At 41.3% G+C, this 17,822-nt stretch overlaps 1 protein-coding gene across 1 annotated transcript; it reads right to left on the reverse strand.

Moving 5' to 3' along the window:
• Nucleotides 1-5,096: 5,096 nt before the first annotated feature.
• On the reverse strand, nucleotides 5,097-17,267 carry ywhag1 (3-monooxygenase/tryptophan 5-monooxygenase activation protein, gamma polypeptide 1). Its single transcript, XM_061248576.1, has 2 exons — nucleotides 17,043-17,267; nucleotides 5,097-7,677 (listed from the first exon to the last, which is right to left on the reverse strand). The coding sequence occupies exons 1-2, from the start codon at nucleotides 17,127-17,129 to the stop codon at nucleotides 7,021-7,023; spliced, it is 744 nt and encodes a 247-aa protein (XP_061104560.1). The 5' UTR covers nucleotides 17,130-17,267; the 3' UTR covers nucleotides 5,097-7,020.
• Between the last annotated feature and the right edge of the window lie 555 nt (nucleotides 17,268-17,822).

The following is a 17,822-nucleotide window of genomic DNA, read 5'->3' on the forward strand; positions in this document are numbered from 1 at the left end:
TAGAGCACACTGCTCTGCATGTGTGGCTGGGGGAGGTAGAGTGCTGATAGCCAGTCAGTCAGTGGAGTTACCCCTGTGCAGTGAGACAACGTACCTGGCTAGTGAGAGCAGGTACCCAGCCAGTGAGATCAGGTACCCAGCCAGTGAGACAGACTGTACCCAGCCAGTGAGATCAGGTACCCAGCCAGTGAGAGCAGGTACCCAGCCAGTGAGATCAGGTACCCAGCCAGTGAGACAGCCTGTACCCAGCCAACAAGAGCAGGTATCCAGCCCGTGAGACAGCCCATACCCAGCCTGTATGACAGCAGGTACCCAGCCAGTGAGACAGCCCATACCCAGCCAGTATGACAGCAAGTACCCAGCATGTAGCCTGCCACTGAGAGCAGGTAACCAACAAGTGAGAGCAAGTAGTACCCAGCCAGTGAGAGCAAGTACCCAGCCAGTGAGAGCAGGTACCCAGCCAATGAGAGCAAGTGCCTAGCCAGTGAGAGCTGGTATGTATCCGGCCAGTGAGAGCAGGTACTTACCCGGCCAGCGCATATGTTGCCAGTGAGACAGGGTGTGCCAGTCAGTGAGACACTGCATATAGCTCCAAGTGAAACCATTAATCTGATTCCCACTCATGGTCCTCACTGTCATGCTGAGGTTTCGATTCCAGTGATTTAGCTGGACATTCTACCCCGGGAAGCCACGGATGAACCTTCAATTTGCATGTCAACTGAACTGACAGTTAAAATAAAACATTCATCATGTTTGGCAAATGGGAAATGGACACTGTTCACTGGAGAGAGACGACGTTGGAATCTGTACTGTTGAACTGATGAACGGGGTCCGTCGATGACCACATTTTAGCATCAGGACTGCTCTAGAAACCTCTCTCCCCATTTTGAGAGCCATCTCACAATGTATGAGAGTGCACAAATCCTCCCAAGTTACAAAAGACCTGTACCGAGCTCTATGCTTCTGTGGCAACAGATTGTTTCCATGGTTACCTCTAGAGCATCTGTAGTCAATTGCCGAACTCTGTTAGGATGAATAAAATCGGATCTTGTTCATCACATTCTGCAACAAAGGCATTATCCCTAATCGATTCCTTGAAATTGTTCTGAACTATAAAAGACAAAAAGAAAGAATTACTCTTTTGTCTTTGCTAGCCCTCTTATTCAATGCCTCTTTGCTTTATATCTTATGCACAAAAACCACAGCATTTTCACTCAGGATTATTTCTCTTTCTTAGATATCTTGTTGGATTGCGGTAGATCATTCAGACACTTTGACATAATCGCAGATCTCGTCAAATCTGCCTTTAGATTTTTCTCCCCCTTCTTCTCTCTCTTTCCATCACAAGCACCATAATTCATTGGACAATGACACATTTTTTGTAATTATGGCTCTGTACTCTAGCACTTTGAATTTGGCCATCACTTTTTGGCCACAAAACACCTTTGTTGCTCTTCCAGTATGTTTCGGGTCATTGTCTGGAGTATAGGTTTGGAGGCATTTGGTTTTATCTGTATCTGTATTATTTCTGTAGACTTACGAATTCATTGCTCTACTTCTGTCTGCATGCAGTCACATCATCGATGAAGACAAGGTTCCATTGGCCCATTCCATTAGCAGTAATACAGGCCCAAGCCATAACACCCCCTCCACCATGTTTGACGGATTAAGTGGTATGCTTTGGATCATGGGCATTTTCTTTTTTCTCTACACTTTCTTCTTTCCATCACTGTGATACATGTTAATCCTTTAACTCTTTTTAGGTGCTTTTTTTCTTCTTCAGGCTCATCAGTGGTTTGCATCTTGTAGTGTACCCTCTGTAGTCCTACTAGTGTCATCTTCTACGTTTGGTAGACTTTGACACACCTACACCTGCATCCAGAAAAGTGTTTTGTTGGGTCTTTGTCAGGGGGGTCTACTGGGTCTTTTGACATAATTGAGTTCACTAGTTGTTTTTTATCTTGTTAATAATGAACCAAACTGTTGACTTGTGCATGCCAAATTTAACTTCTGAGCCTTATGCATCGACACTGCTGTTTTTCTCAACAACAATCTGCAAAGGCAATTGCAAAGTCGAGAATCAAGACTAGACAGCTCTCTTCTGCATTCACTAACAACACTATCTAATCTAACTTATCTAACAAAACACATCTGTGAAGCCAGTTCAACAAATACTTGTAGTACCTTAAAATTACCATGTACATTGTCATTGTATCGTTTCAAACTTTCAAAGTGCTAGTGTACAGAACCAAAATAACCAAAATGTGTCACTGTCCAATGAATTATGGTGCTCACTGAATGTCCTCCCCCTACATTCTCAGCTTGGTTCTTCTTGGTGGCTGTGGTTATTTCCTGCCTCTGGCCTGTGCCACTGACCTTGGGTGACCTTGCATGGCTCCATCAGTGTCACTTAGAAAATTCAGAAAAAAGCACCCAAGAGTAGGAACATCTGATGGTTTCTCAGCGAGGAATGGTCATTTTCTGCTGCCACCATATACACGACAAGTTGTATTTGTATTTATATATGCTGTGTGTGTGTGTGTGTGTGTGTGTGTTTAGTAGTATTGGGTTATTTTATTTTCTGGTTTCTTGATAACCCAGCTAATTCCATTCCAATATCGTAAATATGCGTGTGTCTGTCTCCACACATTCACACAGATACATATTTATACTATTGAACTACTGAAGGTAGCCAGCTCTTCTGCAAGGGAACATCTGCTCTCAATAATTTGTACCCATTTCACTTTCTCACAGAAAAATTGCCTTGTTTTTTTCCACCATTACTTCCAAGCACCTTGACCAGTACAGCCATCACTGTTTTCACAGACAAAGCAGCCCTGCATTTTCCGACTCTTGTTGCCGTGGTAACTCCAATTATCTGAGCTCTACATGTCTCAGTCTGCAAATTTAAGCGGTAAAATATTCACTGTACCATAAGCAGTCTCCTATCGAAAGGCTGCTTACACGTCAGTTGTCATTGTAATAAAGACCAGCAATAAAAGGAACACAAAAACGTACATAAAAACATACTGTAAGCCATTCTAAATGAATTGCCTCGATAACATCTACAGAAAGCAAATGTGTAGCTGTTGAGGCTTAAGGCATTACCATCGTCATTATCGTCGCGGGAGAAGAACTGTTGTGAACGTAAACACAACCATCACTCCACCCACCCACCTCCTACCCCCCGCTGCAATCACCGTAATGCGTATTCTCCCATGTTCCAATAGCACGGAGATCACAAACCTGACACTGCAACATCTAAAAAACTAAAACAAAAAAACAAATGGGCAGTTTCAAATTGGTAATTGCCAGAAGCATACTTTTGGTTATTTAAAACAGTTATTTAGTGGAAATTACTCTTCCATCTGGGCCACTGTTCTCTCCCATCATGGCAGTATCCAATCAAACCTCCTCCCTTCTTCCCACGATACAGCACAGGAGATGGTCTGAAGCCTTCAACATTGTAGTTTTGTTTATTTTTTTAAGGCTTCATATCTCAACACACCAGGAAAACAACGGACCTATTCACAAGCACTCTGTTCAAGGTGAGGCTGAAGGTTGTGCCAACAAAATGTCCTCCGTTCACCCATCACTGTCACTGCATATGTACATTCCTCACGCTACCTCAGTTGTGAGGCCAGTCATCCCTCTTTTGGTCAGCAGATATCATAATGAGTGGAATTAATGTTGTATATGCATTACTGCATCAATTTCGTCCTTGGTGACTACATAAAGGAGGATCAGTTTGTGGCAGCTGTAGTAAGACAAACCCCAATTTTTACAGAAATAGTAGCAGTGCTGTAGTCTTACCTACCTGGCAGAAGTGGAAAATGTCCTACCCAAGACCAAAGCTGCAGGGTGAATCCAGGACTGCCTTATATAATGGCAAATACATAATTGGGTTGGATTCAAATACTTTTCTACGCTTTACTGAGCTTGTCTGGTGTATTGGAACCTATGAAATACTCTCAAAAAGTGCAAACCCTGCCTTGTGGTCCTCTTGGTTGACTCAATTGCAACAGGCAATCGATCAATCGAGCACAGAAAATCAGGAAAACATATAGGATTTAGTCATAACATGAGATGAGGATCTTTCTCCATGTTGACTGGATGTTTTTTGTGCCTTTAATATATATACGCAAAAATACCTTTCAACAGCCCAGGCTATTTAATGACTAAATCACTAAAGAATCTTTGTCTAATTTACCCAGGGCAATTATTTTGTGAAGGTGTAGTTTTATCTCCTAAATTTCCAATGTTGCTATGAACCATAGTTAAATACATCTGTCCATTCCATGTGAAACATGGACACACCAAATGGCAGTCACACAAACTTACATTTAGACTTATCTAATAAGAAACCCTGCACTGTGCTGAAGGAGCTGTCAACGGCTAAGGCTATGGCCTGCAGGGGCATAATTTCAGGAGTGAGAATTGCCAGCTGTTGGGACTTCAGGCTGGTTGTATGTACTCACCGACTTTCGAAAGCTTCTCTGAAATAAAGGTTAAAAAACTGCCTAAAAGGGTATAAATGCTTGTCACTTGGACCTTATAGGTGCATAATACTGTACCCCTAGCCAGCAATATTTAATTAATTTGTACTTCTTTTGCTTGGAAAACATACTCATTGTACCCAAAGAGAGCATTACTGTACTTTCAGGATACATTTGAAAAATTTGATCCATGAAGAAAAAAAATGTCACTCCACTGTCACTTTATTTCTGAGAGTAATCAGTTATTCTAAAATACTGCTGAAGGGTAAATCGATAAAGGAACTTTACTAAAAGAAAATGACTAGAGAGCAGATATTGCTGTGTAAACTGCATGATTTATAGCAGCAGATTCAATGTCATTCTGCATTACTGAAACTGTATTCAGGACATTTTGTGCAACACTCGCTGAGAATGTTAAATTCTACAAGGCCAGCCCATAGCAAGTAAAGCATCTACATACACTATTCCATATGTAATATGTAACTCTTCTTTGTCTAACATTATACAAAAGTAAATAAATGAAAATCCATAACAGATAGGGTGTAGCTCAGACAATACAACACAACTCAGAACAACAGGGAAATGGTGGATAAGAGGAGCTTTGCCATATTTGAATTCATTTTTTATTATCATTATTATTATTATTTTTGCTCTTGTGCAACCGCTACATGACTCACATTTAAGATATTCAGGAGACAGCTAAAAAGTTTTAAATAAAAAAGTATAATAAATAATGGTCCGTGTGAGAATTCCTTACAGAAACACTGATTCTGGAGAAGAAGAAGAAAAAAAAAACACTGTTCAACCTTAAATATCTCACTGCATAACTTGACAGGAAAAGAAAGCACAAACAGAGGTCATTCTAAGAACAACATATTGTTTTACAATGTAATAATTATAATTTCACCATGACAAAACACCAGACAGTATGATTAAGCTAACACTGGTGTTTTTTGTCTTTTTTCCTCCTCTTTTGCTTAACAAATCAAATACAAGAATTGCATGTCACTATAGCAACGTCCATAACAGATCAATTTATTGTTAACAATCACTGTTTTGGTATAGCGTACTTCAGCAAATGAAAAAAAAAATTAAACAATCCAACAAAATAATAAATAGAAAATAATCAGATTGAAGTCTAGTCATTTCTTGTTCATATGAATACATAACACCTACATTATAAGTTAATAAAGTCAAGCTACTGTATATAAATACATCACCAGCATGCACAGTATTGTATTTCCGAGAATATTTGAGCAGTAATCGTCTTACACTGAAGAAACAGTATAATAGGCAAGTGCATTTCTTTAAATAAAAAAAACAAACACAAAACGAAAGTAAACCACAAACCTCAAAGCTGCTTTAAGATCATCTTCCATTTTACACTGCCAGTGCTCTGCCCTCAACTGTACCTTGTCCTCTAACTGAGTCTGTGGTTCCAGTATATTCTGTGTTCCTGTTATTACAGGTTCTTGAGTCTGGCTTGAAGAACTTAAATAATATTGTGATCAAATTTAGGGAACAAAATAATTTTATTTGGCAAATCCCCAAATAAAATTTCCCATTGCTATATGTGTATTGTGTTTTGTTTTGTTTTTTTTGCATTAATCATGACTCAGTTTAAGTAAATGCAACACTGCATAATCTAATTATTTCTGATACCAAATATTTTCCATGGCAAGTGATGTCATATGCATTGTAATTGGCCAGTAATAGGGGTGTCTGCTGAGTGACTTGAACATTAAAAAGTATATCATAATAATAATAAAAACAATAATAATAATAACAACAACTTGGGAGCCAGAAATATTAATTAATTTAGTACATATTTTGACTAAAATTTGTGTGGGGAAAAACTTATTATTACTGTCTCTTAACCTTCAAGCTTTCAGTTCCTATGTCTGAGATTGACACACCTCTAACCATCAAAACACATTTTTAGTGTATTTTTCCATGGGCAAGACCTGCTAATCCAAATCTCTGCCATTACTGGATGTACTTTCAGTAGCAAAAGTACTCCTAAAACGGCTAAAATGGGACACTTTCCTCATGCATACTGGAACCACTGCAAATATTTTTGTGAGGCGATAACATTCAAGTTTTTGCTCAAGCTTTGTATCTCCCTACTGTTTTTAATACTTTTCCCCTCACCCCTTAAGTTAAATAAGCAGCTCCACTTCGTTTGCACTGCAAGAACAGTCCATGTGCCAGTGTGAGGCTGCCCTTCCAACCCAACAGCCACTCTTGACTGACTGAATCTTTCCTCTAACTGGTGTTTTGGCAAATGTCGAAGAGGCAATCAAGGAGGAGGGTTTTCTTTTTTCTTTTTTTTAACTATACTTAACTAATATTTAACCTCCCCTCCAACTGCTCTTTTTATTTGATTTTTTTTTCTTTAAATTTGTGGAAAAATAAAGAACTGCTGCTGCGGTCGTGTCATCGGCAAAAGCGGCTGCCAAAGTCCACCGGCCCTTTTTATTTTAAATTTTTTTTGTGTGTATGTGTGTGTGAGCACGGCGTATTCTTAATTGTTGCCCTCCCCTCCCTCGTCGTCTTGCTGGTCGCTTGTCCACAGTGTCAAGTTGTCTCGGAGCAGCTGCATGATGAGCGTGGAGTCTTTGTAGGAGTCCTCGTTGAGGGTGTCCAGCTCGGCGATGGCGTCGTCGAAGGCGGTTTTGGCCAGGTGGCAGGCCTGCTCGGGGGCGTTCTGGATCTCGTAGTAGAAAACGGAGTAGTTGAGCGCCAGGCCCAGGCGGATGGGGTGGGTCGGCTGCATGTGCTCCTTGCTGATCTCGTGAGCTTCGCTGTAGGCCTTCTCGGAGGACTCCACCACCGCAGCTCTCTTCTCGCCCGTGGCCACCTCGGCCAGGTAGCGGTAGTAGTCGCCCTTCATCTTCAGGTAGAAGACCTTGCTCTCGTGCTGCGTCTCGCTGCAGTTCTTGATCAGGAAGTTGTCCAGCAGGTTGAGCACGTCCTGGCACACGGCCTCCAGCTCCTTCTCGATCTTCTCGCGGTAGGCGCGCACCATCTCGATCTTCTTCTCGTTGCCGTCGGCCGAGGTCTTCTGCTCGATGCTGGAGATGACCCGCCAGGATGAACGCCGCGCCCCCACCACGTTCTTATAGGCCACGGACAGCAGGTTCCTCTCCTCATTGGACAAGGCCTCATTCAGTTCCGTCACCTGAGGAGGGGGCAGATAGGAGAGGCAGGTTTAGTGAAGAAAATTTCCTAAAAATGGACCCTCCTCTTCAAATAAGGTAAATATATGTTAAATATATCTAAATAATGATGCTTGAAAAGTTTCACTGACCCCAGATTAACACTTCTCCAAGACTATTTTTGATAATTGCATTAAATCGGTCACAAAATCCGAGATTTCAGGGCAATCTAATTTATAATCCACAGAATTTATTTTGAGCCAAGAAAGGTACTCAGGGGGAACCTAACATTTACCTTCCCAGAATCATTCAATGTTGCCAACTACTAACTAATTAGCTGCATCCCAGCAGTGAAGAACAAAGTTGCTAGATTTTATTTGTATCTTTACTAAGCAAAAACAGCTATTGTTTATTATATAAAATGCCCCAAACTTGTAGGGCATTTCATAAGTCTCCCTTTTTCTCTGTCGATAACCATCCCTCATTCTGTCACATCCACCAAACTTAATTTTTGATTACATTACTGCACAATGTGTTGAATTTCTGTTCTGAAAAGGTTGCAGCACTGCAATCATAAAATCTTAATGGAAATCTTGAAATAATACACTTAGCACAGCAACGCAAAGACGGACACACTATAAAATGACAGTGGAGGTACATTTTTGTTCTTCACGGATCAAATTTCCCAAAAGTACCTTGAAGGAACTGTAATGTTCTCTTAGGTTACAAATGTTTTCCAAACCAAAAACAAAATAAATGTACAAACTAATTATATATTGCTGGCTAGTGGTTACAAGCATTTGTAACTTTTGAGGCATTTTTCATACCTTTATTTCTGAGAGTGCTGAAGATAATCATTTGTTATTTAGCTGAAACTTTTATCAAAAGCAACTAACAGCTGATTAGACTAAGCTGGGGACCATCCCCGCTGGAGAACCACCAACCCTCCAGGTCCCAGTACCTTAACCACTAGGCTACAGCCTGCCCCACAAAAGATAAAAGAAAAGCTTTGTAGATGTGTGAGGAGGAGCACGGTTAGCTGCCGCTAAGCCTCATAGTATTCCCTCACCACCGGGCCATGTGCTGCCTGGATTTTGGCTCGCTGAACTGGCCTGACCTCCCCTCCCCGAATGACATCACCTCCTCCTAGAGCGGCACCCTCGGACGGCTCCCGCTGCAGTGTAAAGCCCGCCAGCCCAACAGGTTTTGTGTCTGCAGCGCCCTGTCCGTCCAGCGGATTTAAACCCTTTATTCTGCCCGCTGCTAATACCTACACGGCTCGTGTCTGGAACGCGTTTAGGTGCCTTTCCGAACATACAGCCGCCTCTCTCTCGGCTGTGTGCACCGACAGGCTACACACATTGCCTTCGAAACCTTACCAGCCCGTAGACTAAGGTCAGTAACATTCTGCTCAATCAGCTCAGTAGCCTGACACAAAATGACAATATTTAAAAAGAAGAGGGCAGAAAAGAACAGTACTAGGTTGTCTTATTTGACAACACACCATAGACATTTCAAAGGATAGTAACCTGCTAGTTTACAATGTGATAAGGCAGGCTGACGTAGCCTGCTATTGGATGGCAAACTCAAAAGCACACAAAAGTCACTTGTTCTGCACTGAAAGTACTGTTCTGTGTAACAAGAACTGGATCTGAAGGGAGGAGAGGTTTGGTTTACTTTTGGCAATGGCACACTGATCAAATGAGCCAGGCGCTGGCATCTGCCTTCTTGGACAAAATGTGCAATGTGACAAGGGCCATGGCTAGTTTGTGCCTTGCATCTTAACTAACAACTCACCTCCCCTGTCTAACAGCCATGTTAGTGTAAATCACTCCAGTCCGCCTGCACCTCTAATTGCATTTGAAAGATAAAGATTAGATTAAGTGGGCCAGCTTGCCATAATTCAGCCCTTAAGCCTTTAAGGTGTAAGATCACAAATATGTAATTAGAATGTTCTTAACTGAACAATTTGAAAGCTGATATAACAAGTTATCTAGTTCTAGGACACTGATTTTTAAATATATACATTCCAAAAAACCTCTCCACTCCTTTACACCCAACTTCTTCATTCCCATTTTTGCCTAAATATCTATAAATACATGCACACTGCCAGGACAGTCACATAAAATATCATATCAATGGCAAATATTCAGAACAACAGTCATTCAGGTTTTTAATGGAAAAACAAAGCAGATGCTGTGGTCCGTCTTTGTTTTCCCCCACCTGCTCGGTTTACTATCTACGTAGGTAAGATCAGAAAATGGAAGCCGTATTAACAATGGTGCCTGCTGGGATGGTGACCCGGCTCACCTACAGTACATTGCCGCCACTTCCAGCCCCAAGAACAAAGAGGAGGTGCTTTAATGCAGCATCAATCTTTGTGTGCAACAGAAATGACATGACCTCATTATTTATGTGCGGCAAGCACAGCTATTCTACCTATGTAACCTTCCACTATTAAAATCACAAAAAATGATCAGACATTATGTACCTTTCAGAAAAGAATCACTGTTGACACTGAAAATATTGGTTATACCAAATAACATTTGCATAATCAGGAGACTAAGAATAAAATGAACCACCCTAATCCCATAAAAAAAAAACTGCAGGAATATTTAAATGAATTCTGCACCCACTCTGCTCAATTCACTCTGCACTCACCCCGTTAATTATATTAGCCCATTTCATTTCAAAATTACACACTCTTATTCCACCCCTACTACCTTCCACCCACCCTAGCCAGCACCTTCCAGCAATGCCTTGTGGGGTGGGCAAGAACCAGTTCTTCATTTACAATCCCTAGTTTCCATGGAAACAAAGCAATCTGCTCACTGAGTGCACCAGTCTATCTTCACAGCTGTCACAGCGATGGCCCTTCCTACGGCATGCCAGAATAAAATAGTGTCACCACAGGCACGGGCAACTAGGAAAGGGAGTGGTCTCACGAAATTCTCCATAAGCAGCTGCAGTGTGAGACAGCCTCTGCTTTGGCAGTTCATAACCCCTCTACTCCCCAGTGCGACACAACCTGTCTGTCTAGAACCTCCATCATCTGACCACTGTTGTGGCACATTAGCGGGGAAACCAATATCAAATCCTGAGCGGCTCCAATAAAAAAAGAATAATAATAATAATATTGTTATTACATTACATTACATTATTGGCATTTGGCTGACGCTCTTATCCAGAGCGACGTACAGTTGATTAGACTAAGCAGGAGACAATCCTCCCCTGGAGCAATGCAGGGTTAAGGGCCTTGCTCAAGGGCCCAACGGCTGTGCTGATTTTATTGTGGCTACACCGGGATTAGAACCACCGACCTTGTGTGTCCCAGTCCTTTACCTTAACCACTACGCTACAGGCCACCCTGTTATAGTCATTTTCTATAGACATCCCATGACTAATCTTGAATTTCAAATGATAATTCAAGTGTATCATTTAAAAATGATACAATCATGCAGAAAAATTTCACCACTTTTTTGTAAATGTGAATTGCATCACACTGCACCATGAACTAGACAGCTGTTAATAAACCGTACCTGGGCCCTGTTCCACAAAGCAGGATTATGGAATTACACAGATTGGTAATTACTCACTGAGTAAAATACAGAACCCTCCAAAATCTGGAACATGGACTGAAGAGCTGTTCCGGGTTTTACTCAGTCCTGCTATCCAGCTAACTCGGTAATCCTACTTTGTGAAATAATCTCCTGAGCATCGGGAATTTATTACATAACAAAGAACCCCATTATAACAAGAACCCCACTTGCTCACGCATGCACCCACTCAACACGCACGCCTCCCTAATCGTCTTGTTAAGCTTCCTCTGGAAATGAAGGCATTTCTTTTTAGAAAATCTCTATGTTCATGGAAACACTGTTACATGAAACGATTAAGAACTTTTTTTTGATTGGAATCCGATGCTAAAAAACGAAATGCTAAATCATAGCATAGTTGCAAAGGAGAGGTAATTTACTGGATTAACTAGGGACAGTGCACATTAATCAACATTTTCACTTTCCACAATGTAAATGGGTCAGTTAGGTAATAAGCTTATTTTCATCTGTACTCCCTAACCTGCATGTCTTTGGAAGATAGGAATATTAAAGCCCCTTTTGAATGTGAAAAGGTTGGGGAAGATGGGTGGTTTGGCAAGCATTAGGCATCACTGGAGGACACCACTGCTGAAAATGAATCAATTGCTCTTGCTCTCAGTCCATAATGTACTCTGACCCCCCCCCCCCCGCACTGCAGGCCTTGGATAGCGTGGAAATATTTCTGATCAGTGCAAAGGATGCTCTGCGATCTAACGATTTGTTCAGGTTCTGGCTCAGGCTCAGATCTATCCTTGTTGGGGACTACGGAGCACGAGGGTTACAGGGTTAGCTCCTTTAACTCTGCACCCCCTGAGCCAACCCCCTCCATGTGACAAAAGGATTGTGGAGACTGTGGTTTGCACTGAAATTCCAGATGTGACAGCCCCGCCTCCCTGTGTCATGCAGCAATTCATAAAGACAATGTGGGACACCTGATGACATCACAGGCCGTATGAGTACAGATAGCATGGCAAAAGAGGGTTAAGGATCAGCGGTTGGTGTTGTGGGGGAGGGGGTAGCTTAAAGTTGCTCTTTGTTATATAACAGTAAATGACTGCGGTTTCTCGCTGAATCTCACATGTTTTTTTTTCTTTTTCTTCATTGCTGATGTAGGCTTCTAAAAATAAAACACATAAAAGCTTTATGAATCAAGGAACAGGAGATAAATTAACAGCTGCATTGGAGTTTCTTATTGCAAAGCCCCCACACGTTATTCAAGAAAATCAAGGGGGAGGGGTTATTCTGTGACTATGAGGAGAGCACATTTACATTATGCTGTACAGGAGCATAAGGTCATATAGTACAATGCATATTTAAAAGAACGATATTTATTACACGGATTAGAATAAAATTCCAAATGTGTGCTAGCAAACTGTGCAGTCACATTAAGGATTCCAACAACACATTAAGTATTCCAGGAAGCTCAGATTTAATAAAAATCATGAAACAGAAAAAATGCTTTGACACAAGTTCACTAATTTGTTTAGAATTGTGTGTGTTCTAATTCAAGGTGAGTTCAATATGACAAAATGATTGTAGAGGAGTGTGGGGAAAGTATCAAAATGCTCATTATTTAAAAGAATTAAAAGTACTTGATGGATATTTATTCAATTTCTGCCATTTGTATAATTGCTGTTCCTTCATGAAAATATGAGTAAATTATTGTGGAAAGGCAGAAATAGACTGGTCATTTTTATATTTATTTATATTGTATTTTACAGAGATACTGTCACAGAGGAAACTGACGGGAAAATTAAAAACCACTAGAACCAATTTATACCTATTATGCCTTTAAGGAAATGTGACAATATCCCAGCAGTTCCACAAAGGGTGGTGAACAGGACAGACTAATCCCTGGCAGATTTCTGTTCTTGCACCCCTTGTGGTCAGAAAGTGATATTGCAAGTAGGTTAGTGGCTTCAGGCCAATATAATTCATTGGGTGTGTGCTTTTTGGTCCTGAGCTTGATGCATACCAGCTCTACCCTAATCATACAAGATTGCTCCTTTCGGTTTGTATTTTTGAATGAAAGATAATCAATTGCGGGTACAACATTAAAAACTTTGGGCGTACATAACCATGTCGTAAACTGATATAACCTTAAATGTATGTGAGTCTACTTTAACTGCATGTAAAACTATTTTACCCCATACAGTACAGTGTGCTATACCTTCTGCTGTCTTTGCCATGCACATCCCTGCCTGCAAAACACCATTCAAACGCAACATGTCAATGGACCTTCAATGAATAAGGCTTAGAACATGTACACAGCACTTTATTAGGTGTTTATTAGACTACAGCAGCAGTCTTCTGCTGCACTGAGAGGTTTGTTGTGTTGTGCGTTCAGAGATGGTCTTCTGCATACCGCTGTTGTAATGCATGGTTATTTGCGTTACTGTCACCTTCCTGTCAGCTTCGACCAGTCTGGCCCTTCTCCTCCGACCTCTCTCATTAACAACGCGTTTCTGTCAGCAGAATTGCTACTGCAAACTCTGTAGAGAGTGTTGTGTGTGAAAATCCCAGGAGATCTGTGGTTTCTGAGATACTCAAACCACCCTGTCTGGCACCAACAATCATACCATGGTCAAAGTCACTTAGATCGCATTTCTTCTGACATTTGGTCTGAAAAACAGTTGCTGCCCCATGACTGGCTGATTACATATTTGCATTAACAAGCTGGTGTACAGGTCTACCTAATAAAGAGGTCACTGAGTGTATATTGTAGGCCTAAGATAAAAGCAGGTGTTACAACACCTCAGCCACAGGGTAAACCCCATCAGGAAAACAGTTCCCCACCTTAAGTAAATGTTTTCACTCCAAAAACTCAGAACACACAGTGCCCTTAGTACCATTACAGATTGGATGACTGCTACTGCATCAATGTCCTTGCCAAGTAATTTGGTGTAATTTACAATCAATTAAAATGTTCTAATCTCTCTTTAGTAATAACTCAACTGTAGCCAAGCACTAGTAATACAGTGCTGGCAGTCGTAGCAGAACAAGCACAAAAATTCCATTAATAGCAATACCAGGTGTAGCAGTAGTGGTGCTAGTAATAGCAGCCTATAAGCATTTAAAAAATCACACCTCTTTCAACATTCCTACAATTACAGTATTTTACAGCACTAAGTGTCATACTCCATTGTGAAACTGATTATTCATTTATTTATGTAATTTATGTATTCATTCATTAATAAGCTGCCACAGGGTGGTTGCAATAACTGCAGCAGAAAGGGATTTCCCCCAGCAACTCAGGCCCTAGTCACACCCCAGTACTGCATTCAGTACATTAGGCTCTCTGACTTGGCACAAATTCAACATGTGTCTCATAGGCAGACACCATCTCCCTACCAGGAGCCTCAACTTTCAACATCGAAATGGAACTTATAACCAGGTGCAGGCCAAAGCACACACACCTAGATCATAAAATGGGCAAGTAAAACAATTCAGTTACTTGGCTGGTTATTCATTCATGCTCATACACTCTCAGAAATAATTGTACGAAAAGGGCCTAAAAAGGAACAAATGCTGGTCACTGGGGGCGGTACCCTACAGGTGCATAAAGTTGTACCCATAGCCAGCAATATACAACTAATTTGCACATTTTCCCCAGAGAATATACTCATTTGTACCCAAAGAGAACATTACTTTACATTCAGGGTACATGTGGGAAATTTGATCCTTGAAGAAGAAAAATGTACCTCCACTGTCACTTTATTTCTGAGGGTGTATGCAAATAGGCAGTCACTCTGTCAAGCCTTCAAATGTCCAAAAAGAGCAATGGTACTGCAATTCCAAAATGTTGGTTCTGGTACTGGGCACAGTTCTCCAGGAGTGCCTCTGCTTGCCGTGCCCTGTCTGGGGGAAGACACCCTCCCTTTGTGCCGCACAAAAGGCCCGCATGCCGACAGTGTCCGATGACAATGCACTTTTTCGCTACGGGATGCATTGCGCAATCCTGGGCGTGCATACCATAAATCTCAACTGGGCAACAAATTCCCCAGATGCCTGCAGTAGTAATGCTGAGACATTTGTGTAAATTGACACCAAGAAATATACTCAGGTCTGATGTCACGGCATTTACCCTCACAGGGGTTGAGGCATCCGAGGAGCTCTGCTTCAGAAGCTGAGATCTTGCTGTATGATTTGCTTGCTAATTTGGTTACAAGGCCGCATAGAGAGACCCAATTCAGCCTGAAGGTTGGTGCAGGGAGGGGGATGAGTGTCATTTCCTTAATCCTTATCTATGCAAGTCTTGATTACATATTAGGTCAAGGTTAAAGGCCAGAACTGTGATTTGCTCCTTTGAATAGAGGCAGAAAATTGAGAATGTCCCTGATCATCTATCTATCCTAATTATGCCACACATTATTCTTAACGACATGAAAAGTCTTCCTACTGCTCGAGTTAACCTATCTTCCCCTTTAAAACACCGTAGTTTTAAGGATCATACTTGGGCGTAGGCTACAACTGTACACCGATCAAAGGTCCATACGAGCTGGCTAAGAACGGAATGGTGCAGCACGGCCACTGCGCCTTGGCACAGGCTGCGACACGCCTTGTGTGATTCCAGCGATGTTCTTCTAATGGGGACGACCTGTCCACGATATAGGTACAAATATATTAAACTATATTGAATGAGATAAACCGATACATTCGCACGTTCCCGTCTGAATACTGGCTTTGCTGCACTATGACAACTACGGAACATTCTGGAAGGATTTCTGCCGCCACCCACGTTTGTTTAGTGCAAGGACCAGAAATATATGTACATATGTTTTTTCAATTAAGATCATTTGTTTATTACAATTTATGCTCTAAAAGCTCAAGTGCAAAGCAGTTTTTTCTCAAAACTACACAGCTGGCGTTTTCTTGACCCCCCTCCCCCTTTAAACAAAGCAAATCCCTCTCAATAGAGCACCGGCGGAATGTATTCAAATGTATTCCAACCAATATTCATCATACCGCTAAATTTCGAACCAAAACGAAAATTGTGTCACAATCCAAAATCTCGCTGAGTGAAGCTCCATTCAAACGCCACCAATTTCGTTTCCGATTCCCATTGCCTCGCGTGTCCTCTCTTCACGTAGCCTACGGCTAGCAATATTACACGAACATCATATTTTCTCTTCGGTCACCAGTTAAACATCGATGGACTTTAAGATAGATTTCCGTAGCAACGTCCCAGTAACATGAAATACTTCATTTATATTTTCGGGTTATACGTCTTTTTCAGTCATACTCAGTTGATTAAAGACGGCAAAAGGCACCGCCCCAAGATCAAACAGTCCGCATTCGTGCACTTTCCCGTTTGCCTTGCCTTTCAGATGGCAGTCATTCGCTTTCTCCCAAAATATGATTTGGCAAGATTATTAAATATTATTTATATCATGGTTTATTCATTAATTCCACCAATTAACAACACTGTAACATTTTCAAACATGATGTCTACCTGTCAATAATTCATGGTTTTATAACGGTCGTATGGGCCTCGATAGTGTCGATACAGAAAATCTTAAATGAAAAACTGACATGCGTGTACCTTAACAGCCCGACAGCAACAATGCACCATTTATATTATTTCTTCTATTGTCATAATGCCATCGATTTTGAAAATTTGAGCAGTGTGGAATATTCGCTACGATTATCAATACGCTGGTGATATTAAAATAACGGAGCAGTAGCCTACTTATATTTTCATAATGAGGAAACACGGGAAATGGACAGAAGGAAATCTGTTAGTGAAATACATGAATATAATAAATATAATTCTGTGGAAAGGAGAAACTTACCGATTTCATGGCAGCTGCCATATCGTCATATCTTTCAGCCTGCTCAGCCAATCTGGCTTTCTGCACCAATTGCTCGCGATCTACCATTTTTGAGTGTCGTTGGTGAATACGTTATTCTAAGTTTTTAGAGGAAATGCGAAAATGTCACTTGCAATGCAGTGAAATGCAATGCGATCTTCTTGCTGCAGCTGCTCCCTGCTGTCTGCGCGTGCCGACGGGACACCCCCTCCCCCCCTTACACTTTCCCTAGATTGCGTCATCACTCTAAAAAGGCGTGCCTCATGGTCGTGATGTAACAATCCTTATTTGGGAGATCGGACTGTCAACGTGACAGGCTTATAGCAAATCAGAGAGAGCTTTTCCGCATCGGAAGTTTGTTTGTAAGGCTAAGCCAAATGGGGAATGTAGTTCATTGCACACAGTACTTTTTTGGTTTTCTGGAATAACTGCCCCACCCAGGAAACCGTTATTACCACACTATCACACTGGTTAAAAAATATCAGCTAGAACCTTAATTCGAAGGTCTCAAAATGTAACCTCCTTTGTCATGATGCTATTATGCTATTGTGCTCTATGAGACAATGTGTCTGAATTCAGCAGATCGTCTATTCTTATATAACAACAATGATTTGTACATGTTCTTTTAATGTGCCACCTCTGTTGTCGGTTCCAAAGCAACAACAGAAAAAACGAAAGCCTCTATTTTGCGTCTTAATATACTCCAGTGTGAGACTTTAGAAACGGTCAAAAAGAGAGAGAGGACAGCCCAGATATTTTAAT

This window comes from Conger conger, chromosome 7, assembly GCF_963514075.1.
Source record: "Conger conger chromosome 7, fConCon1.1, whole genome shotgun sequence".
In the NCBI taxonomy this organism is placed as follows: Eukaryota; Metazoa; Chordata; class Actinopteri; order Anguilliformes; family Congridae; genus Conger; species Conger conger.